Below are 25299 nucleotides of genomic sequence, written 5' to 3'. Positions count from 1 at the left end.
GCTCATGGGCCCAGTTGCTCCGCAGCATGTGGGATCTTCCCAGACCAGGGCTCGAACCTGTGTCCCCTGCATTAGCAGGCAGATTCTCAACCACCGCGCTACCAGGGAAGCCCAGAAGTTTTATTTTCTATAATCATTTACATTAGTGTGCAGATATTTTGGAGTCCAAACAGGTGTTTTGTGATAACATTAAAAATATGTTCCTTGACCATATGCAATCTTTATCTATTGCTTTAAGAGTTTTGCGTATTAAAACATTTGCATATATAGCTGGTACAAAAGGCAACATTAAAGATCTTAGACATTCAGCTGACTGTTTTGTGACCCATAAAGGCCATGCTGGAGGCCACCTAGGAGGCTGGAACATTCAGAATACACACCCATCTCCTTCCAGCCCACACCCAGTGACCCTCTGGCAAGTTTCTAAAAATAGGACATGGTATATTCAGTTCTCCCCACTGTTCACATTTTCTATGCAGCTATGCCTCAAACCCGGGAAAGGGTGAGCCCAGCATCTATGTATGGATCCCAATCCAGTGTACAAAACACACTTATGAGGTGAGGCTTTCCCTGCTTGACGCAGCCTTTGTGATGGTTAACTCACAAAAACTGGCAGAGCTGAGAGAGCCCCTAGACTATGACAACAGCATGCAAGTCAAGTTATCATTGGCTCCATAGAAATCTTACACGAAAAGACAAAGATTCCCATGGATTGGGCTCATTTTTGGTGGGCTTATAAATTGGTAGAGCCATTTCAAGGTCAATTTCGGTAATGTGTACCAATTTCTCAACATGAACGTCCTCTGACCAAGAATTCCACATCCAGAAATCTGTTCTACAGAAATATTCACACCGATACCTAAAGATACAAGAGGATGCTCACAGAAGCAGTGTGAAAGCAGATGTCTGGAACTACCTACTTGCTACTAGGAGAACAGATATATATGGTTTATTCATACTATGGGGTACTATGGCACTATAAATTTTTACGGTGCACATACCTTTTTAAAGGGAGCATATATTGCTTCTGTTTAAAATTTAAAAATAAGCTGATGATTCTTTTCCTTCTGCCTCATCTCAATGGGAAAAAAATCACAAGAAAATCTTTTTTAAATGTATAATTGAATTGATCTGATTGGACACTTTTTTTTTTTTTTTTTTTTTGCGGTACGCGGGCCTCTCACTGTCGTGGCCTCTCCCGTTGCGGAGCATAGGCTCCGGACGCACAGCACAGGCTCAGCGGCCATGGCTCACAGGCCCAGCCGCTCCACTGCATGTGGGATCTTCCCGGACCGGGGCACGAACCCGTGTCCCCTGCATCAGCAGGCGGACTCTCAACCACTGCGCCACCAGGGAAGCCCTGACTGAACACTCTTAACAGCACAGGGTAGTAACATGACATGTTGTCATGTCTGTTATAGTTTTCAAATCACTGCCTTTGATTTCCTCTGTGGAATCCTTCCTTATTGTCCCTCAATAGCATCTTGAACAGAGCATATCGTGTTCATACAACTTTGATTATACTGTTCAGTTTGCAAACTCTGACCTCGTATCCAATTCTGATCCCAGCAGGTTGGGGGCCTGCTGTGGGGAGGGGGCCATTCTGCCTCCGGAAACTTCCTCTTGATCCCTCTCACAGGCTCTTGCTGTTCCTTCAGCGATGAGGCAATAACGGGAGATGAGAGAAATGGTGCAGCCACAACCTCCCCAGATCCTCCCCATTCCTCAGTTCCCTCAGCTTTGGTTGAACCCCTAATCTCTGCTCCATCCTGTTCCTGCCAGGACAGCCCAATGCTCCTTTGATTCTGGATTCCCTCACCTGCAGACAGCATGCTTGAGAAGGATGCAGCAAAGTGGCTCAATTTGGCTAGCTTCCCAGATGTTCTTTTGACCCATGGGAAGCTCACACGTGTGTGCATACTGAGTGCAGGCTGGCCATGCTCTCTTCAAGGACCACATCCCCCAGTTTCCTCTTCCTCTGGGTAGATCAACAATCCTATCAAACAAGATGACAAGCTCTTCTTGCAGGCATCATCGAAAATTACATGATTCTTTGAGAGTTGGCTTAGGGGAGTGGCAAGTGACTCCACTCCCAGGGAGGGTAATTACCTCTCAACATATGCATTCAAACTCCCAAGACCTCGGTGACCCCCCTCTCCAGTTTCCTTCCCATCCTCTGTCCCCCAAAGGAAATGATCTCTTTTAACCACTTATTTATTTCACACATTTATTTCTTTTATTTAGTTTATTGTCAACATACATCAGTTCTATAAAATGAAAAACTATGAATAATCAAAGCATAATCATGAAAATTCAAAGTAGCTATTCAATACAAAAAATACAACCATAAAAGCAGGTTCACTCACGCACACATAGCAGCAGGAGATGCAGCAGATATTTCAAAGGACAGCAAGTGCTTGCTTTTTCATTTGAAGACCGTGACCATATCAGATACTAGAATGCGTCAGCTTATCAGTGTGTGTTCACCACAAGAGTCAAAATTCATTTGTAAAAAGGTTTTTCACATTGAAATTGTTGTAAAAGACACACTTTCCAGAATTAAGCCTCCTCTCAGGCTCCTTGCCAGTTTCTAACACCTAAAAACTAACTGATACAGAAAATGTTTCAAATGTTAACTATTCTGATTCTTAAAGGTTAAGAAAGGATCTTCAAAAATAATTTAAAAGAATCATTGCAAACAATAATACTGGTACTCCCCCAGCCTTACTCCAGCATGGGCGTCTCTGGTTCTGATTCTGCAGCCTTGGGCAGGGCCTTCACCCACCACTTTGCTTGCTTCCTTCCCTGGTCCTTCTACTGGTAGCTCCACTCTGGCTCCAGGCAGCTTTGTGTCCAGTGACTGTGCCTGCTCCCAAAGTCTTGGTCTGAAACTCAGTTCCACAGGGGCCAAGGCTCAGGACATCCCCAACACTGGTGAGACTTGGGGGGTTCCTCCTCCAGCCAGCAGACCCCTGTATACTGGTTGCCACAGTCCACATCAGGCCGAGGAACTCTCACTGTCGTCTTCTTTCCCAGCAGCAATTTGGAGAAGATTTTGTAGACAAAGGTCCACATCACTGCTGGCACTCTGATTATATCACTGCTGCTGCTTCCCTGGATGTTCTCTAGACTTTCCCGGGAGGGAGCCCTTGGAGAAGAGCTGGTCAATGAGAGACCTGGGAGAACCTTAGGACTGGGAAACAGAGAAGTAGCAGGTTAGCTGGGCGCAAGGGGGTGCGGGCCAGAGTCTTTGTTGGGACTGAAGCTGGCTTTAGAATGGTAAACCCCACACAAGCTGGGGGCCACCTGTCATCTGCCTTCTACTAATCTGGATGTTCACAACCTCATTGTAAGGCCAGGTGCTGACCACAATTTTAACTGTCACCTTCTTTGCTGCTCTCAGTAGGTCAAAGAAGCAAGAGAAACACCAGTAGCATGAAAAAAACCAAAGTCAGTGAAAGGAAATGGGTCATTCAAGTGGAATTAGGTCCCTCTGTTGTCAGCCATGGTAAGGAACCTCAGGCACAGTAACCTAGATTTCAGATTTCTTCTCTGCACTATTAAAAGCTTAGAAGCATCACTCCCATTCTTACAATAAGAAAATAACTGAAAAATTGAAAAACAATATCTCTTCTTATATCCATCAGAGAACTGAAGTCACAAGGCAAACTGTAACTAGAGAGAGAGGCAGATACAGAGAATCATAGTTTATAGGTGAAACCACACAACTCAGATGGGATTCAAACCCAGCCAAAACTCAGGCTGGGAATTGAACCCACGAACTAGGACTTCTACTCAGCCAAAACTCAGATCGGGACTTGAACCCACTGTCTTTTAGTTAAAATCACTCACCTGGTGTCAGGACTTGCTGCAGCTCAGGTTCTTTATGTCTCAATTCAGAAGGAATTCGGTGAGAGACAAAACGATAGGTAAGAAGTGGATTTATTTAGTAAGATACACATTCTATAGATAGAATGCAGTCCATCTCAAAAGGCGAGAGTGGCCCTGAAATATGGGGTGGTTAGTTTTTATGGGCTGTGTAATTCTGTAGGCTAATAAATGGGAGGATTATTCCATCTTGGAGAAGGGGCGGAGATTTCCAGAAACTGAGCCGCCACCCACTTTTTGGCCTTTTATGGTCAGCCTCAGAACAGTCATGGCACCTGTGGGTGCATCTTCTAGATGCTAATGCATTACAATATGCATAAAATGAGGCTCAAGGTCTGAGGGAAGTCAAATCTTCCACCATATTGGGCATAGTTGGTTCTAATGAGTTTATGTCATATCCTCAATGGCTATGTCATCCTTTAAGGGTTGTGCTCTGCCCCCTTCCCTCCTGTTTCACAGGGAGCCCCAGAGGAGAAGCCTGCTGGTGGGGACAGTACCAGTAGGAACACAAACTGTAATTAACCAACTGCTGGGGGCAGAGCGTGGACAAGCTTGAGAGTTCAAAATTCTAGGCGGGGACCAGTTTAGTCCCCTCTCGCACTTTTCTGAGTTTCACCTCCAGGAGCCCCACCAAGTTCTCACTATGAAGATTGGAGGAAAATCCCCTCATGCTTCCAGCAGAAGCAGTGTAAAAGCAACCATTTTGAAATCTGCCAGAGCACCCCGTTCTTCCTCCAATTCTCTGTAACAAAGGCCAGCACTCAAGGGAAACTACTTTATCTGACCTGGGGAAGGGCAATTAGCCAGCCCCTCTAGTCTTCCTGTCATGTAGAAGAGGGGAGGGGGAGGCTGAGAAGCACTTGTGAAGATCATACCCCAGGGTCCCAGACCCACAAAAAGACTGAGACATAATTATAGGACTATAGAATGTTCCCTCTCCCCAGTGCCTTCTTCTAACTCAGCAACAGAACCCCTGCACAATGACAGAGGGTTATAGTTTAAAAAACTGAAAGGCTCAGACTCTATTTAACAAGGACTTGATAGGAGAAAGAAAAACAAGGACACTAGAGGAAACTGACATTTCAGACAACTACAGCTACAGCACACAGCAAACACAATATAACTCCCAGCCAGATCAATGTATACCGTCACACTAAAGCCAATTTACCTGGTTTCTATTACCTAATACATCAAGTTCAGCTTTCAACAAAAATACAAAGCATGCTAAAAGGCAAGGAAAAAAATAGTCTGAAGATAAAAAGAAAGCAACAGAACTGAATTCAGATATGGCAATGATTTTCGAATGATTGGACTGAGAATTTAAAATAACTATGATTGATATGCTAAGAATTCTAATGGAAAAGGTGAACAACATTGCAAGAATGATGGATAACATAAGCAGGGAGACTGAAACCCTAAGAAGGAATGAAAAAAAATTGCTAGCAACCTAAAACACTATAATAGAAATGCAGAATACCTTTGTTGGGCTCACCAATAGATAGGGCTGAGGAAAGAATCTCTGAGCTTGAGAATATGTCAATAGAAACTTCCCAAACTGAAATAAAAAGAGAAAAACATAGAAAAAATGAACAGAACAGAATATTCAAGAACTGTAGGACAATTACAAAAGGTCTAACACATGCATAATAAGAATACCAAAAGGAAGAGAAAGAGAGAAGGGAACAGAAGAAGTATTAGAAGTAATAATGGCTAAAAATTTCCTCTAATTAATAACAGGCAGCAAACTACAAATCCAAGAAGCTCAGAGAACACCACGCAGGATAAAACACTAAAAATCGACACCTAGGCATATCATATTCAAATTGCAGAAAACAAAGACAAAAAGGAAAATCTTGAAAAAAGTCAGAGGGAAAAAAACACCTTACCTATAGATGAACCTTACCTATAGAGGATAGGAATTACATTGAATTCTTATCACAAACCATGTAAGCAAGAATTGAGTGAAGTATTGAAAGTATTGAAAGAAAAAACCACCAACCTAGAAATCCGTAGTCAGTGAAATTATCTAATGCAGTAAGACAAAAAAAAAAAAAAAAAGAAATAAAAGGCGTACAGATTGTGAAGGAAAAAATAAAAATGTCTTTGTTCAAGGACGACGTAATTATCTTTGTAGAAAATCCCAAAGAATTGACAAAAAACTCCTGGAACTAAGAAGTGATTATAGCAAGTTTATAGGGCACAAAGTTAATATACAAAAGTCAATTGCCTTCCTATATATACCAGCAATGAACAAGTTGGATTTGAAACTAAAATCACAATACAATTTACATTAGTGCGCACACACACACATACACACACACAAAGTATTATACGTAGGAATAAACTTAACAAAATAGACACAAGATCTATATGAAGAAATCTAAGAAGTCTGATAAAAGAAATCAAATAAATTCTAAATAAATGTAGAGATATGCCATGTACATGGAAAGGAATATTCAATATTGTTAAACTGCTAATTCTTCCTATTGATTTATAGATTCAATGCAATCCCAATCAAAATCCCAGCAAGTTATTTTGTGAATATCAACAAACTGATTCTAAAGCTAATATGGAGCTGCAAAAGACCCAGAGTAACCAACACAATCATAATGAAGAACAAAGTCAGAAGACTGACACAATTCAATTTCAAGATTTACTGTAAAGCTACAGTAATTATGACAGTGTGACACTGGCAAAAGAATAAATGGATCAAGGGAAAGGAATAGAGAACCCAGAGATAAACCCAGGCAAATATAGCCAACTAATATTTGTTAAGCAATGGTACTGGAACAACTGGACATCCATATGCAGAAGAAGAAGAAGAAGGAGAAGAATTTAGACACTGACCTTGCACCTTTCACAAATATTCAAAATGGATCACAGGCCTAAATGTAAAATACGAAACTACAAAACTTCTAGAAGATAACATAGGAGAAAGTCTAGGAGACCTTGGTTCGGTAATAAGATTTTAGATAAACACCAAAAGCATGATCTATGAAAGAAAAAAATTATACATTGGATTTCATTTAAAACTTCTGCTCTGTGAAAGACAGTGTTAAAAATAAAAATACAAGTCACAGACTGATAGGAACTATTTGCAGAATACATATCTGATAAAGGACTTGTATCCAAAATATACCAAGAATGCTTAAAACTCAACAACAAATCCAGTTTTTAAATGGGCAAAAGATCCAAACAGACACCTCAGAGAAGATGTACAGATGACAAATAAGCATATGAAGACATGTTCAACATCATATGCCATTAGAGAATTGCAAATAAAAACATCAGGTTATCACTACACACCTATTAGAATGGCTAAAATCCAAAACACTGACAAACACCAAACACTGACAAGGATGTGGAGCAACAAGAACTCTCATTCACTGCTGGTTGAGAATGCAAAAATGATGTAGTCATTTTGAAAGACAGTTTAGTTTCTTACACAACTAAACATAGTCTTATGACCATAATTCAGCCTTGTCATATGATCCAGCAATCACACCCCTCAGTATTTGCCTAAATGAATTGAAAATTTATGTCCACATTAAAAAAAAATCTGAATGTGAATGCTTATAGAAGCTTTATTCATAATTGCTGAAAACTGGAAGCAACTAAGATGTTCTTTAAAAGGTGAATGGATAAACAAACTGTAGTACATCCATACAATGTAATATTATTCAGCAATAAAAGAAATGATCTATCAAGCCACAAAAAGACACATAAAAACCTTAGATGCATATTACTTAGTGAAATAAGCCAATCTAAAAGGCCAGGGCTTCCCTGGTGGCGCAGTGGTTGAGAGTCCACCTGCCGATGCAGGGGACGCGGGTTCGTGCCCTGGTCCGGGAAGATCCCACATGCCGCGGAGTGGCTGGGCCCATGAGCCATGGCCGCTGAGCCTGCGCGTCCGGAGCCTGTGCTCCACAGCGGGAGAGGCCACAACAGGGAGAGGCCTGCGTACCGCAAAAAAAAAGAAGAAGAAGAAGCCCCCACACCAGGAAGTGCTGGAGCTGGTCTTTACCCTTTAGGATGCTTCAGAACCGCCCAGGGCCTTGTCACAAATGCAGATTCATGAGCTCCACCCCAAAACATTCAGGAAGTCGAGAGAGGAGCCCTAGAACCCACAGGTTTAACAGGGTCTGGGTGATTCTAACTCAGGTGGATCTATTTTAGAAGCCTGGGGAATCAGACTGCTGTGGGGAGGGGAGCAATGGGCTGATGGTCATCACCGCTGCCAGAGAAGGTTTGGAGCCCCAGTATATTTCCTAGCAGTTCTAGTGGGGCTGGTTATGGGGTGTGCAAAGAGTATAGATGGGGAAGGACAAGTGAGGCTAAAGAGCAGCTGTGCTCAACAGAGGTCCCAAGATGGGTGTAAAAGGAGAACACTGTCCCAAATGTTCTCTAGGAGTGAAGGTCCTGTGTACCTTCCAGAGGAGATTCAGTGAGTGACACCTGATCTCCCAGTCACTTCTCTAGAACAGATTAATTCTTCCTTCATGCCCCTCCTTCTTGGGACCTAACAGTCCAGTGCACAGTTTTCATCAGCTCTCCATTTTTTTTTTTTTTTTTTTTTGCGGTACGCGGGCCTCTAGCTGTTGTGGGCTCTCCCGTTGCAGAGCACAGGCTCCGGACGCGCAAGCTCACCGGCCATGGCGCACGGGCCCAGCCGCTCTGCGGCATGTGGGATCTTCCCGGACTGGGGCACGAACCCGTGTCCCCTGCATTGGCAGGCGGACTCCCAACCACTGCGCCACCAGGGAAGCCCCATAAGCTCTCCATTTGCACCAGCTTCCCAACTGCAGCACAAACACGAGGCTCGCTCACTTCCAAATGCGGTCCTGCCTCACCCTTAGAACCACCAGCTGCCACTCTTTGAGCTACAAGAAGGCCTCACACAGGGGATGGCCCTTGGGGATTTTAATTTTTTTAACCTGCATAGAGAGTTCCAGAACAAGGAATAGAAAAATCTCAGAGGCACCCCCAAAGCCAGGTGAGGTCAAAACTTGCTGGATGTGGGACTTCCCTGGTGGTTAAGACCCTACGCTTCCATTTCAGGGGGCACAGGTTCAATGCCTGGTCAGGGAACTAAGATCCTGCATGCCCCACTGGGCAGTCAAAAAATAAAAATAAAAAATAAAACAAAACGGGGCTTCCCAGGTGGCGCAGTGGTTGAGAGTCCGCCTGCCGATGCAGGGGACACGGGTTCGTGCCCCGGTCCGGGAGGACCCCACATGCCGCGGAGTGGCTGAGCCCATGAGCCATGGCCGCTGAGCCTGTGCGTCCGGAGCCTGTGCTCCGCAATGCGAGAGGCCACAACAGTGAGAGGCCCGCGTACCGCAAAATAAATAAAAAAAAAAAAAAAAAAAAAAAACAACAACAAAAACTTGCTGGATGTCAAACTCCAGGGATGGTACCTAACTCCTCACCTCTTCTGCACCACTGATGATCTTTTTTCTCCAAGAAACAGTTGAGAAGGATGCCCACTTCTCCTGCCAGTCAGCAGGGGGAACATGGCTCTGCAGCCACGAAGTGGAAGGTGAGATAAAGGTGGAGGAAACTGAGGTCACTGACAGAGCGGACTGGCAATGCAGGATGAAAGGTGCCAGTTACATGGAAGGCAGGAAAGGGCAGAACACAAGGCCTCAGGGAAGAGGGTGGGATGGCGGTCACTGAGTACAGGGCTGGAGAAGGTGGGAGGGGCTGGAGGCAAAGGACAAGAAGCTATTCAGGTGGGCTAGAGAGAGGTCAGAGGATGGAAGAACTTAAGCTTTGTACCTTCCTCAGCGTTTACTAGAAGGGGTGGTGAATGGGGTTTTTCCCTTGGGGTTTAGTACTTTTCCTTTCTCCAGGCACCCCACACCCCAAGGCAGCAGAAAGATGTTGAGAGGCAACTGAGTCAGCATGGCCATGGGAGGCACTCAGCTTCCAAGTGAGAGTGAGAGGGGCTTATTGAGTAGGAGGCACTGGGGCAGGATTTGCAGGGGGGCTGAACCAAGCATGAAGAGAGAGAAAAGCACCCCCAAAGCAGTGCTTCTCCAAATGAGGGTGGCTCACCTGCACCACCATCTCCCAGCAGCTTTTTGGAAAAATGACTTCCTGATCCCACACCTGATGTACTAAATCAGACCCTGTGAAGGTAGACGCCCCCCACCCCCGACCCAGATCTGCTCCATCAACAAGCAACCTGGGTGGCTTTTAAGCAGTCAACTTGAAAAGACCCACTGATCAAGGCCCAGAGAGTCTGTCTGGGCCTTTCTCCAGTTTGTTAACAGTGTGCTGGGGAGAGAAGGCTACACTGTACTCTCCTGCTTTCCCAGCTGGATTAGCAGTTCATTTCAATTTGCTCTGCCTGCCCCGGGATTTGAGGAGGGTGGAGAAGAGGTCATCACAAGCAATGGTTCCAAACTTTAGCTGCCTATCGGAATCACATGAATATATTTTATTTATTTATTTTGTATTTAATTGTAGTTGATTTACAATATTGTGTTAGTTTCAGGTGTGCAGCTTCAGATTCTTTCCCATTATAGGTTATTACAAGATATTGAATATAATTCCATGTGCTATGCAGTAAACCCTTGTGGCTCATCTATTTTATATATAACAGTGTGTATCTATTAATCCCATACTCCTAATTCACCTCTCCACCTCCCCTTTCCCCTTTGGTAACTATGAGTTTGTTTTCTATGTCTGTGAGTCTGCTTCTGTTTTGTAAATAAGTTGATTTGTATATATTTTTTAAGATTCCACATATAAGTCATGTGATATATATTTGTCTTTGTCTGACTCACTTCATTTAGTATGATAATCTCTAGGACCATCCATGTTGCTGCAAATGGCAATATTTCATTCCTTTTTATGGCTGAATAATATTCCATTAGATATATATATGTATATATATGTATATGTATACATACATACACACACACACACTCCACATCTTTTTTTTGAGAAAATTTTGAAATTTTAATTTTTTTATAATTATGTTAAATATTTACATGGGTTCAGAGTCAAGGCTACAGAACAAGGTATATTCAAAGAAATTTAGCTTCTATCTGTGTCTTCTCCATCCTATTCCCTCTGCCCTCCATGGTCAAGTTTTTAAAAAATTATGGCTAATACTGTCTACACCACATCTTCTTTATCCATCACATGAATATCTTTTAAAAGTTGCTTTGGCCCTTCCCCAGACCAGTTAAATCAAAAGCTCTCAGTTGGGAGCAAGATAAAAGAATGTAAGGCTTGTGGGTGACTGTAATGGGCAGCCAAGGAGGAATACCATTGCACCAAAGGAGGGGTCTTAACCTTTTTTGTACCATGGACACCTTCTCAGAATGTTTGAGGTACATTCAAAATGCATAGTATTACAAAGGAAAGTTATTGTATTAACCCTTGGTTATCAAAAACTAAAACAAATTTTATTTAGATGGGCCATTTTTCTATGTCAAAATGGTCTAACAACCACCAGTAATTCCACATGGTTCAACCAAATAGTAACACATACTTATTATACAGTAAATAACAAGATAGAGCAGTAGGACTAACAAATGATGTAATTACAAAGAAGTGGTAAACATAAACAATATTTCAAGGTATCTGCAACAACTGCAATATAATCTGTAAATGGCTGTGATTTTTGTTGGTGAGACACACACTACCGTGATTTGTTGCTTCCATTCATAATTTTCAGAGAGCAGCGACATCTGCTGGGAACTTGTTATGAACACAAACCCCAGATGGGCTGTATCTCTGGGGTCCATCAAGACAGCAGCCAGCTCCATCCCCTCTCCATCTCCAGGTAGATTAGTTTTTCAATCAGAAATAATTTGATAAGTAGAAAGGTATCTCAAATTAAAATATAATCAATAAACATACTAGTTTTTTCATCTTTATTGGCTATCTCTATTTCTTCCATGAATTGCTAATCAGGGGTTTTGTCCATGTTTCTGTCAAAGTGTATGTCTCTCTATAGTGGCTCTCTTTATATATTGGATGTTAATCAATCTCTCTTTTGGTGAAATTTAACAAAATTTACCAATTTTTCACTTATCTGTTTGCTTTATACATGGGTGTCTTGATAAACAGATATTATATTCAAGGATCAACCTGTGAAATTTCCTTCTTAAATTTAGAAAGATCTTCCCCTGTCAGCTGAAGGTTAACATATACCTCGGTTTGCCTGCTTACTTTTAATTCCTTGCTCTTTATTTTGGAATATAATTAAAGAGGTCTGTTTATTTTCTAAATACTAAACAAATTATTTTAACATTAATTATGGTGAGAAATGCCAGGAAAGATAAAAGCAGCCCCTAACAACCGATAAACATGGATACAAAAATCCTCAACAAAATACTAGCAAACTGAATCCAACGATACAATAAAAGGATCATATACAATCAAGTGGGATTTAGCCCCTAGATGCAGGGATTTTTCACTATCTTCAAATCAATTGGTGTGATATGCCACATCAACAAATTGAAGAATAAAAACCATATGATCATCTCAATAGATGCAGAAAAAGCTTTTGACAAAATTCACCACCGATTTATGATAAAAGCTCTCCAGAAAGTGGGCATAGAGGGAACCTACCTCAACATAATAAAGGCCATATATGACAAACCTACAGCTAACATCATACTCAACAGTGAAAAGCTGAAAGCATTTCCTCTAAGATCAGGAATAAGACAAGGATGTCCACCCTCACCACTTTTTGTGTGTGAGGGGGTCCCTTTTATCCACACCCTCTCCAGCATTTATTGTTTGTGTATTTTTTGATGATAGCCATTTTGACTGGCATGAGGTGATATCTCACTATAGTTTTGATTTGCATTTCTCTAATAATTAGTGATGTTGAACATCTTTTCATTTGCCTCTTGGCCTCTTTAGAGAAATGTCTATTTAGTTCTTCTGCCCATTTTTTGATAGGGTTGTTTGTTTTGATGATATTAAGCCGCATGAACTGTTTGTAAATTTTGGAAAGGTGTTTTTATACAACATAGTTTTGGAAGTCCTAGCCATGGCAATCAGAGAAGAAAGAAATAAAAGGAATACATATTGGAAAAGAAGAAGTAAAACTGTCACTGCTAGCAGATGACATGATACCATACACAGAAAATCCTAAAGACGCAACCAGAAAACTACTAGAGCTCATCAATGAATTTGGTACAGTTGCAGTACACAAAATTAACACACAGAAATCCTTGCATTCCTATACACTAACAATGAAAGATCAGAAAGAGAAATTAAGGAAACAATTCCATTCACCATTGCAACAAAAAATAAAATACCTAGGAATAAACCTACCTAAGGAGGTAAAAGACTTGTACTCAGAAAAGCATAAGACACCGATGAAAGAAATCAAAGATGACACAAACAGATGGAGAGATATACCATGTTCTTGGAATGGAAGTATCAACATTTTGAAAATGACTACACTACCCAAAGCAATCTACAGATTCAATGCAATCACAATCAAATTACCAATGGCATTTTTCACAGAAGTAGAACAATAAATTTTAAAATTTGTACGGAGGGCTTCCCTGGTGGCGCAGTGGTTGAGAGTCCGCCTGCTGATGCAGGGGACACGGGTTCGTGCCCCAGTCCGGGAAGAGCCCACATGCTGCGGAGCGGCTGGCCCCGTGAGCCAAGGCCGCTGAGCCTGCACATCCGGAGCCTGTGCTCCGCAATGGGAGAGGCCACAACAGTGAGAGGCCTTCGTACCGCAAAAAAAAAAAAAACTAAAAAACTGAAAAGTAAACCAAAGACAGATAAAAAAGGAACAGATTATCCAAGAACTGTGAGACAACCACAAAAGTTATGACACACTCATAATGGAAATACCAGGAGAAGAAACAATTGAAGCTATAATGACCAAAAATTTCCCCAAATTAATGCAGGCAGAGATCGAGGAAGCTCAGAGAATACCAAGCAGAAAAAATGTCTTGAAACCCACACCTATGTACATCATATTCAGCTGCAAAAAAAAAAAAAAAAAAAAAAAATTAAAGAGATAATGGGGTCCAGGCTTCTACTTGGAAAACATGAAGGAAATGAAATGAGAAATGTGTAGAACCCAAATTCAAATTCTTACCACTCCACTATCTTGTCAGTTCTCTACTGCCAAGACTGAGGTGATACTGAGACAGGAAGGGGGCAGGGCACAACCTTTAAAAGAATGACATAGCCCGAGGGCATGACATAAACTGATTAGAACCAACTAGGTCCAAGATAGACCATGACAGTTCCAAGGCTGACCATGTTAAGGTCAAATGTGGGCGGTGGCCCAATTCCTGGAAATCCCCACCCCTTCCCCAAAATAGCTGGAATACTCCTCCAACTCATTAGCCTATGAAATTACCCACCCCTATAAAAACTGACAACCCCATACCCTGAGGCCTCTTGCCTTCCAATATGGCCCACACTCTGTCTATGGAGTGTGTATCTCCCTGAACAAACCTTCTTTCACTTTACTATGTCTTGCTCTTGAATTCTTTCCTGCACAAAGCCAAGAACCCACACTTGACAGCCATCCCAGGGACTCAGACATGACTTGGGATGTGACCATCCTCTCGCACCCCACTCTCTTTCCTGCAACATCTTTTCTGGCACCCAATGCGGGGCCTCAAAGGCCATAATCTCGATCTGCCTAGTGGGCTACAGCTGCCCTCTGAAGAGTGGCTGGGACTTATCCTGAGCCATTAGATTCAAGTAGCCCGTTAAGTGGCAGCTGACGTCGCCTGCAGGATCTGGCAGAGACCAGTTCTCTGGCTGTGAAGAAGCGCACTGAGGCCAAGGCTTTCCCCCCTCAGTCTTTCTCATTCTCCTATTGCTCTATCTCTTTGGACTTGATAAGATCCACCCAGAGGACCACCAAACATCCAAATTAAGACTGTGTGACAAGTAATTGACAAATTGGTTGGGTGAGTTTCCCCTGTGGCTCCTCGAGCCCAATTCCCCCTCCCTACTCGTTTCATCCCAGTCCAGTTCTGGGAAGTCAGAACTGCGAGGGGGCCCAAACTGGGGGACTCCTAGATTTGTAGCCTGCCCGCAGTGAGGCTTATGGCCTCATTGCACCTTGGAGCAGATGTTGCAGGCAAGCACTTCCCTCAAGAGGGTTGCAGTCCCTTCCTCCCTAGGAAACATCGGGGCTGTGCACCTTCCTAATCCCACTCAGCCTTCCTAATTTTTCCAGATTTTATCAACCCCTGAGGGGAGGTAGTGGGTGAACACCTTTCTCAGCAGGCTTACAAATCTCTCTTGGGAAGCATCATGGCTGGACACCTTCCTTACTGTCCTGGATTTCCCTTATATCTTCCTTTTCTCATGACTTCTTGGACTGACTATTGATCCTTGAGCCTCCTTGCTGGCTTTACCAGCAAGTTGGGTATTACCTCTTTTACTTCTGTGGAGAGGTAGCCCTCCTCAACATCCCAAGGACCATATCCTGAGGGGAGTTTTTGCCTTTTATTGTTATCACCGCCTTGTAGGCTCCAGCCCTACCCTTCGGCTCTATTTGTTTCTCTTTCTTTTGTTTCAGTAGGGATAAAGTTAATCCATTTGGGGGGGGGGCTAGGTCTCTTCCCTCCCTCTCTGAAGGATTTAGGCCCTGAGACTAATTGCTTTTTCTCACCCTGGCTCTTGTTCCTTTCCTTGACTAATCCAAGGGGCCTCCTCAGGCTAACTGACCAGGCAGATTTTGGGTGCTCACAGGGACCCCACAGTTGACACTGGGAGAATGCCAGGACAAATATCTACCATAACTACCATCTGTCCAGGATCCATCAGACCGCTGTCTTGTCAAGACATCCCAACAAAAAATGGGGCAACTACAAGCATCCCAATGGACTCCCCACTAGGATGTATATTAGCTAACTGAGGAAAATTAGCTAATATGGCTAATTTAGCTATGGCTTAAAGAGGATGGCTTAAGAAAAAAGAAATTAATTTCCTTTTGCAATACTGCATGGCCCCAATACAAACTAGGGGACCAAGAGATCCGGCCAAAGAATGGGTCACTGAATTACAATACCATCTTTCAGCTGGACCTATTTTGTAAAAGGGAAGGTAAATGGGTGGAAGTCCCATACATCCAAATGCTCATGGCCCTATTCCAAAATCCAGGTCTAAAGAACTCCTACCAGGGTCCTTATCTGGTGGCGCAGTGGTTGAGAATCTGCCTGCTAATGCAGGGTCACGGGTTCGAGCCCTGGTCTGGGAGGATCCCACATGCCGCGGAGCAACTAGGCCCGTGAGCCACAACTACTGAGCCTGCGCGTCTGGAGCCTGTGTTCCGCAACAGGAAAGGCCGCGATAGTGAGAGGCCCGCGCACCGCAATGAAGAGTGGCCCCCGCTTGCCGCAACTAGAGAAAGCCCTCGCACAGAAACGAAGAACCAGCACAGCTAAAAAATAAAAAAAATAAAAAGAACTCCTGCCAGGTGTGCTTGGCTCACATACCTTCAAAGTGCCTTCTCCCCCCACCCACCCCCCCAACAGGAACCTGATGTTTTAGATGATCTCCTTATGAGTCAACCTCCCCAAGGTCCACAACCGGGATATCCTACCTACCCCGATTCTGAGGGGGGACAGTTTCCAGACCATTTACCCTAATCCCCCCCTGCCCCTCCCGCCCCCCCCCACCGTAAATCAGCTCATGGATTTGGCCTTTGGAGTATTTAACAATAGAGATAGGGTTGAAGAGGCAAAAAGGATTCAGGGACAACATCTAACAGCACAATTACTGGAGGCAGCCCTACCCCTGTACCACCTCAGGGTTACCCTCCCTTGTGAAGACCCATGGTGAGGACAAGATCCAGAGAGCCTAGAGCAGAGCCACTGTCTCCTGAGAAAACATCTGTTTTAAGTGTAGCCAAGAGGGCCACTGGAAGAACGAACACTCCCTGTATGGGAAAATTTCACTGGGACACTGCCCAGTATGCCAATGAGAGGGCCACTGGAATTGGGACCACCCCCAAAGGGGGTGGACTCGGGGCCCCCAAACCAGTAATGGCCAAGAGGACTGAAGACTGATAGGACCTGGGAACCTCCCCAGCTCCCAAAGGACACCTGGTTATTTCTCTGGCGGAGCTTTGGGTAACCCTTGATGAGGCAGGTAGGAAATTCATTTTCTTATTCGCTACAGGGAACTCCTGCTCTGTGCTGACTGATTTCCCTGGACCCTTGTCCTCCCAATCCTGTATGATAATGGGGATTGGTGGAAAGCCCCAAACCAGGCAATTCACCCCTCCCCTCAACTGCTTGCTAGGAAATTTTACCTTTGCACATCAGTTTCTGCTCATGCCTGAGTGCCCTCTCCCCTTGTTGGGAACGGACTCGCTCATTAAATTCCAGACAATAGTCCAAGCTGGAGACACTCACAGGGAAGACACCCACCAAGAAAGACAATTACTCTTGGCTGAAGGAGTCTACCCCAGTTCCAAGCCAGAGGACGTCTCCATTCCACCCTGTCTGAGTTTTTAAGCTATGGGCTATTAGACTGGTTCACAGTGGTAGAACTAAAGGTCACTTTCTTCTGCATTCCCCTGCTGCACCAAGACTCCCAATATCTCTTTGCCTTTGAGTGGACAAATTCAGACGCTGTAATGCCATGAATGCCTCCACTCTGTGTGCTTATAAAATTCAAGCTGAGGGTGCCTACAGGATAGGAATGGAATGGATGGAAAAAAATTAGACTAAAAATTGTCCAGCTACCTTTAAAAATGGGATCACATGAAGCTATAGGCAAGCCTCCTCAGATCAAAGGCCAGAGTAAGAGCCATAATTTAAAAATTTTTTAAGCCCAGGAAGGATCCCCCAAATTGTAAATACATTACCAAAATGAGAGGCCACTGGTCTGACTAAACTAACCATACCTGATAGGAATTTTGGGGGAGGGCTTCTCCCCTAAACTAAATGAGGAAAAGTAAAACATTCCAACATAGGTAAATGGGTATGTCAGTCCTTCAATATCATTGAGGTAACCATCCAATTGTTTGGGAAAAAAAAAAAAAAAAAACTTGTCCTTGTTTTACAAATCTAGTTTTTACAGGACCAGAGGTACGGCTCCAAAAATAATCCAAAACCCACCAATCCACTTACCACTCCCCAAACCTTCCCTATTTATGTTAAGAGGCTTGTAAGTATTAAACAAAGGGGAAACAAAGTCATCCTAGGAGGAACTTACCTGTACCTTTGAGATGAAAATGTCCTATCTGGTCTTCTCAGGAACACTTATCTCTGCCATCTTTTTAAAATACAAATTTTGAAAAAGGAGGTAAATAATTTGGAACTTGTCAAGGACAAATAAAAATCTTAAGTATCTTTTCCATAAATATTAGTAAAAAGGGTTTAGCCATTTAGACAAGTGAGCTTGATTTGTTCCATCTGCCAGATCCAATCTCTTTTGTAGACTGATGGGTTTTAAATTGCTGTACCTGACTCATGGCTGAAATTTTGGAATGGGAACTCTGAGGCCTCTGTGTTTGTCTGTGTGTTTGCATGTATCTACGTGTGTGTCGTGGATGTATGGTATTGCCAAAAATTAATTCATAAAAGAGCTCTATTTAATTGACTTAAAGAAAATTAAGCCCTTATATAATCAGAAGTAAAAAATAATCTGGCCAGAATAAGTATTGTCTCACAGTCACCTGTGATCTTTTTTTTTTTTTGCGGTACGCGGGCCTCTTACTGTTGTGGCCTCCCCCGTTGTGGAGCACAGGCTCCGGACGCACAGGCTCAGCGGCCATGGCTCACGGGCCCAGCTGCTCCGCGGCATGTGGGATCTTTCCGGACCGGGGCACGAACGCTTGTCCCCTTCATCGGCAGGCGGACTCTCAACCACTGCGCCACCAGGGAAGCCTCTGTGACCTTATTTAACCAAGTGTTTGAAAACTTTTTGACAAACTTCCCAAATAAAAATTTTAATTAAAGTTCTTTTGATTTCCAGCTAACCTTGAGATAATTTAGAGGACCCCTAAACTATCTCAAAGAGAAATATTTAACTAGGATTATTTGGTATGTTAAGTTAAATGCAATCATTCATAATTCAGGTTATTGTAACCAAGTTTCTTTATCGATTGCACTGTAATCAGATGTTTAACCATGGCTTTTAAGTCTTTTGTCATTTATAGTTATTCTTGTACTCTGTTGCTGTTACAAAAAGTGTTTCATCAACAATGAGATTCATAGAAAGGCCATGGAAGCAGTTACAACCAGTTCCACATCAAGATGATGACTATGCAAGGATTCCAGCCCATAACAACTCAAAAACAAGAAGCTGTCCTGCCCCTGGGGCCCCTAGGTCAGGCATCCAGACATTTTTACTCCCCGACATGCGGGGTCGATCGACGCCGCTACTCAGCCCTGAAACAGCTACAGAAGGCAGACTGTCGCCCCTCAACTTCCTATAAGATTATAGGATTAAAATCTCTGAGGGGGGGGAGTGAGATCGGAAGGGGTCAGAGCACAACCTTTAAAAAGAATGACAGAGCCTGAGGACACAGCATCAACTGAGTAGAAACAACTAGGTCCAAGATGGGCCGTAACAGTTCCAAGGCTGACCATGTTAAGGTCAAGAGTGGGTGGTGGGCTTCCCTGGTGGCGCAGTGGTTGAGAGTCTGCCTGCTGATGCAGGGGACGCGGGTTCGTGCCCCGGTCTGGGAGGATCCCACGTGCTGCGGAGCGGCTGGGCCCGTGAGCCATGGCCGCTGAGCCTGTGCGTCCGGAGCCTGTGCTACGCAACGGGAGGGGCCGCAATGGTGAGAGGCCCGCGTACCGCAAAAAAAAAAAAAAAAAAAGGTGGGTGGTGGTCCAATTCCTGGAAATCTCCACCCCTTCCCCAAAATAGCTGGAATACTCCTCCAACTCATTAGCCTATGAAATTACCCACCCCTATAAAAACTGACAACCCCATACCCTGAGACCTCTTGCCTTCTAAGATGGCCCACACTCTGTCTATGGAGTGTGTTGTCTCCCCGAATAAACCTTCTTTCACTTTACTATGTCTTGCCCTTAAATTCTTTCCTGCACGAGGCCAAGAACCCACACTTGGCGGCCATCCCAGGGACTCGGATGTGACTTGGTATGTGACTGTCCTCTTGCGCCCCCTCTCTTTCCTGCAACAATACCAGACAAGGAATATTAGGAAATTTCCCCATAATCCTTGGTGCCTGGAAACCACTTGATACTTTAATCTCCACCTCATCACCAATAAACACCTAAGCCTCTCTGTCCAAGGGAACACCACACTTTGGTGAAGATGGAGCCTCAGTTACAGTGGAGGTCAGCAGAGGCAGAGGCACCCAGACACTCACACCTGGACAAAGCTCAGGGCCCAAGGGAGGAGGAGGAGGCAGAGACCCCACTCTGGGTCTCCACTCCCACCCTGCAACTTCCCAACTGAGCCAGAGGGTACCTCTTGCTGGAGAACGGCCCAGTCTGCCCTATGCCTGGCCCTGGCAGCTGGAGATGTGTTTGCCTGCTTTAGGATGCCAGGAAGCCCCCAGGCCACCCATCTGCCTTTCAGGCACACTGCAGCTTTAGTCCCGGGCAGGGGTCAGAAGTCACCACCTCTAGAGCCCCAGAGGGCACAAGAGGAGACCCAGAGTGGGATGGCCTGTGCCCTTGAGGCTGCAAACAATGGGAGGAGAGCCTGGCCCACGCTACACTGCCTTGGGCCCTGGAGAGAAAGGTATGTGGGACTTTTGGCTCCTGGGAAATGGGAACAAGGCTCAGAGGTCTGACTGGACGTGGAAGACACTGCCCAGACAGGATCCCAGGAAGGTTCCAAAATGAATGTTGGGCAACACAAATGTTGGTGTATAATGCATCCACCCCAAAACTCATTGGCCTTATAGAGAATCGTTTGAAAACATGCTTCATTAATGGTATACAATTATCTATCGTTTTTTAAGAAATGCATTGAGGGCTTCCCTGGTGGCGCAGTGGTTGGGAATCCGCCTACCAATGCAGGGGACGCGGGTTTGTGCCCTGGTCTGGGAAGATCCCACTTGCCGCGGAGCGGCTGGGCCCGTGAGCCATGGCCGCTGAGCCTGCGCGTCCGGAGCCTGTGCTCCGCAACGGGAGAGGCCACAACAGTGAGAGGCCCGCGTACCACAAAAAAAAAAAAAAAAAAAAAAAAAGAAAAGAAATGCATCGATTATGCAAGTATATATGCATTTTAATAGAAAGAGCTAGCAAAGAGCTCAAAGTACAAAGCAGGTTAAGTGCAGTTTCTCATTCTATCCCTCCTAAAACTGTGTGAGCTAATATCAGCTCAACTGAAAGCTAGAAAATCCTGTTAGCTTGACCTTCAAAATGTATCCAGAACCTACCCACTTCTGCTACCTCCTGTATTTCCACCCTGGTCCAAGTGCCATCATTTCTCACCTGAATTACTACAGGAGCCTTGGGGTGGACCCTACAGAGCTTCCAGGGTGGTTCTGTGAACTAAAAATGCCACCTGCCATATCAGTAAACAAAGGATGTTAGAGCCATCAAGCCATCACATTATAGCCTCCCCAACGGTAAGCCCTGAGGGAACTCAGGAGGTAGGCAGGATTTGCCCACCAACTAGCAGTCAGCAGTCAAGCCTGAGGGTGCACCCTGAGGAGACTCAGGATGAGAAGCACAGGATACTGGACTCAAATAGCTGAGGCGCGTATCAAGGGAATGATTTCAGTGAGGCCAGACTTTGCATCTTCCCATACGCAGAAAAGTGCTAAATTTTGTAACTTGAGATATCTGGTTTCCTTTAATTAACAGTAATCTTTTTATGTTCTGACTACATGGTCTTCGTTGCAAAGTTATCTGAGGTGCTGTGTCCTGGGCATAAGTCCTCGGTTTTGTCCACTGAATAAAATATAACTCTCAGCTTTTAGGTTGTGCACTTATTTTTAGTTCTATAAAAAAAAAAGGGCAGGGCTTCCCTGGTGGCGCAGTGGTTGAGAGTCTGCCTGCCGATGCAGGGGACACGGGTTCGTGCCCCGGTCCAGGAAGATTCCACATGCCGCGGAGCGGCTGGGCCCGTGAGCCATGGTCACTGAGCCTGCGCGTCCCGAGCCTGTGTTCCGCAGCAGGAGAGGCCACAACAGTGAGAGGCCCGTGTACCGCAAAAAAAAAAAAAAAAAAACAAAACGGCAAAGCCCTACCTCCTCACAAGCCAATAAGGCCCTACAAGATGTGGGCCCTGTTTTCTGGCCAGCTCTTACTCAGTCTCCCTGAGTCTCTCTGTTCTAGAATACTGTCTTTAGTCTTTGCTCAGCTGTCCCCTCTGCCTGGAACACTCTGTATCAGTAGTCAGACTCCAAACTCTCCCAGGGCTGGACCATACCTGTTGCAGCAAAAATAGAAATGAAGTTTTTCCCCTCCTGAGAACAAGGAAAGTAAAGGGAACAGTGAACAGCCTAGAGAAGAAACATAAACGGGCCTGAAAGAGTTAATCACTCCTAGCTTTATTTTAACTGTTACTAGTCTGTAGTGTCTGTAACTAGATTTGTCCTTCACAAAGCTAACCTATCACTCCCTGACACTATGTGAATTACATCCTGCACCTGTCACCCCCTAACTCTGTGTGATGTAAATTACATCCTGCACCTGGTGTTTACCGCCCCTGCACTCCCTTGTAACAAATCACCCCTTGTAGCTTTTTGCATTTCAGAAAAAAAGGTCATAGACCAATAAACCAGAGAAAATGAGCCCAATTACTGGGCTGCTGGACCCAATTACCAGGACACCTGACACCAGCTGAGACTGTTTTGAAATAATGCAAGAAGAAGAAAAATGCAAGACCTTCATGACTTAGATCCTAACCATATACCCTGGAGTGCGAACCCCACCTATAAGATCTCCTCCGATTCCCCGGGAAGGCGGGGCATGGTTCTTGAGGTGCTGGTCTGCTGTGTTTTCCCCTTTGCCTGGCAAAGAATTAAGAGCTATCTTTATTTTCCTCCAAAAACTCTGTCTCTGTATTTCTGATTGGCATCAGTGTGCAGAGAGCCAAGGGTTTTTGGCAACATACCCTCTCCTTCATCACTCTGTGTGCACAGCCACTTGGTGCCCCAAACCCCACAGGCTCTCAGGATTTGAGAGCAGGACCCTTGGGAGCAGTGTGATTGAACAATTGAGGGGAGATTTTAGGTCCAGTGTGTTCAAGGAGATCTTTGTAGAAGACGTGGCTCAAGAGATTATTTCCCAAATCCCTCCAGAGCCCCTGTGATGGAAACATGATAGAAGCCAGTTCCTGCTGGGGTCTTACACTCACGTCACTCCCATTCCATCTTTGGTTTCAATGATCAAGAATTAATAGTCTCGGGCCTCCCTGGTGGCACAGTGGTTGAGAGTCCGCCTGCCGATGCAGGGGATACGGGTTCGTGCCCCGGTCTGGGAGGATCCCATATGCCGCGGAGCGGCTGGGCCCGTGAGCCATGGCCTCTGGGCCTGCGCGTCCGGAGCCTGTGCTCCGCAACGGGAGAGGCCACAACAGTGAGAGGCCCGCATACCACAAAAAGAAAAAAAAAAAAAAAAAAAGAATTAATAGTCTCCCCAAATTCCCTGATTGCGTGGAGTGATCCCTTTGTGTCTTCTGTAGTGTTATACTGACCTACAGACTATAAAAATGTTCTGGCTGTTTCTCTTTGAGATTTTATACTTTGGCACTTATATTTAACATACAATTTCAAGAAGGCACAAAACTCTTTACATTGCTCAATGACATAAGATAGATTGAAACGGAGTTTGTGTTATAGTAAGTAACTAGTAATTAGTGTCAGGAAATGTTGGACTTACTTTATTGGTAGCTATGATGGTACAGAGGATAAAGTGAAGCCCAGAGAATGAAGTAACATTGTCCAAGGTCGCACAGCTCCTACATGTCAGACTCCACCTCTGATCCTGGCACCACATTTCAGGGAACAATGAGCTCTGAATTGGTCCCCACTCCTTGCTCACTTTGAACATGCAATTCAGAAGTAAGACTGCCCCTAGCAATCTTGGAGAAAAGGTAAATAATGTATCTATGTATCTACCTTCATTGGACAGAAATAGGGGTGCTCAGTGGAGGAAAGATTCACTGTAAAACTGATCACTTACCATCTGTTTCCTTGACCTCTTCAATCCAAATGTTTTCAGATTGCTCAGCTCATAGCCTCAACCCAACCAGCCAGAAGGGCCCAAAGAGTAGAGAGGAGGAACATGAACCACAAGAGCACCTGAGCTTGCAGAGGAAGGAGCAGAACAAGAGAGGAGGCCCCAAAAGGGTGGGCGTGTCTACACTCTCCATCTCCCCAGAACCTTCTTCCGGGCCCTCATTACCTCCCTGTTCCTCAGGCTGTAAATGAGTGGGTTGAGCCTTGGCACAGAGATGGTGTAGAAGGTGGAGATGGCTCTGTCTCCCGCTGGTGTTCTAGCAGAAGCCTTCTGCATGTAGTTAAATATGCCTCCCCCATAGTAAAGGCCCACCACAGCCAGGTGGGAGGAGCAAGTGGTCAGAGCCTTCTGTTACCCTTCAGTAGAAGGCATGCTAGTCACAGCCGTGAGGACTCGGGCATAGGCAGCCACAGTGATCCCCAGAGGCAGCAGCAGCATGACCACACAGCAAGCACAGATGAAGCCCTGGAAGAGCGAGGTGTCAGCACGAGAGAGCCTCAGCAGGGTGGGGATCTCACAGAAAAAGTGATCCACCTGTAGAGAGCAGCAGTAGGGGAAGCTGAAGACCACGCCCACGTCAATCACGCTGTTGGCCACTCCAACCATCCAGGACACCAAGGTCATCAGACAACAGGTCTTCCAGTTCATGAGCACAGGGTACCACAGGGGGTGACACACTGCCACGTACCTGTCATAGGCCATGACCGCCAGGAGGAAGCACTCAGCTCCTCCTACCATGACCACTGAGAAGACCTGAGCTGCGCAGCCACCCTGAGAGATGAACTTACTGCCCAAGAGGAAGTTGGCTGTCATCTTGGGTACTACCGTGCCATTCAGGGTCAGGTCCAAGATAGAGAGCTGGCTGTGAAAAAAGTACATCGGGGTGTGCAGGCGCCTATCGGCTTGTCTGAGCTGGAGGAAGAGGATGTTGCCAGCCAGGGCGGCAGCAGAGGCCAGAAGGACAAGGGAAAAAAAGGAAGAAGTCATATGGTGAGTAGCTGAACAGACCCAAAAGGATGAAATCCGATAGGGAGGTGTGGTTCCAGACATCCATGGCCTTGGCCCTGAAGAAAAAATAGAGGAGCAAGCATAAGAACAAAGCAACTTGCCTGGCATCTGCATCATACAAGGAAAATAACTGCCTCCTGTTTCTTCTACAGGGCAGTGCCCAGCGCACTGTCATAGCCCCATTCTTTCCTTCTGCAGTGAATATCCATTTGCTCTCAGCTGTCCTCAGGATTTGATCTTATTTCTCTTGAAAGACTAGGGA

At 44.8% G+C, this 25299-nt stretch overlaps 1 protein-coding gene across 1 annotated transcript; it reads right to left on the bottom strand.

Annotated features, from left to right (window-relative positions):
• Positions 1–24149: 24149 nt before the first annotated feature.
• LOC308615342 (olfactory receptor 2M3-like) lies at positions 24150–25083 on the bottom strand (the record flags this gene model as incomplete). Its single annotated transcript, XM_081230693.1, is given in 3 exon segments — positions 24150–24380; positions 24384–25001; positions 25003–25083. Coding segments are annotated over 3 exon segments (930 nt in total).
• Between the last annotated feature and the right edge of the window lie 216 nt (positions 25084–25299).

This window comes from Mesoplodon bidens (assembly GCF_964165515.1).
Source record: "Mesoplodon bidens genome assembly, chromosome: 4".
Classification (NCBI taxonomy): Eukaryota; Metazoa; Chordata; class Mammalia; order Artiodactyla; family Ziphiidae; genus Mesoplodon; species Mesoplodon bidens.
Note: the sequence above shows the minus strand (reverse complement) of the source record. Positions and strands in the feature narration are given on the sequence as shown.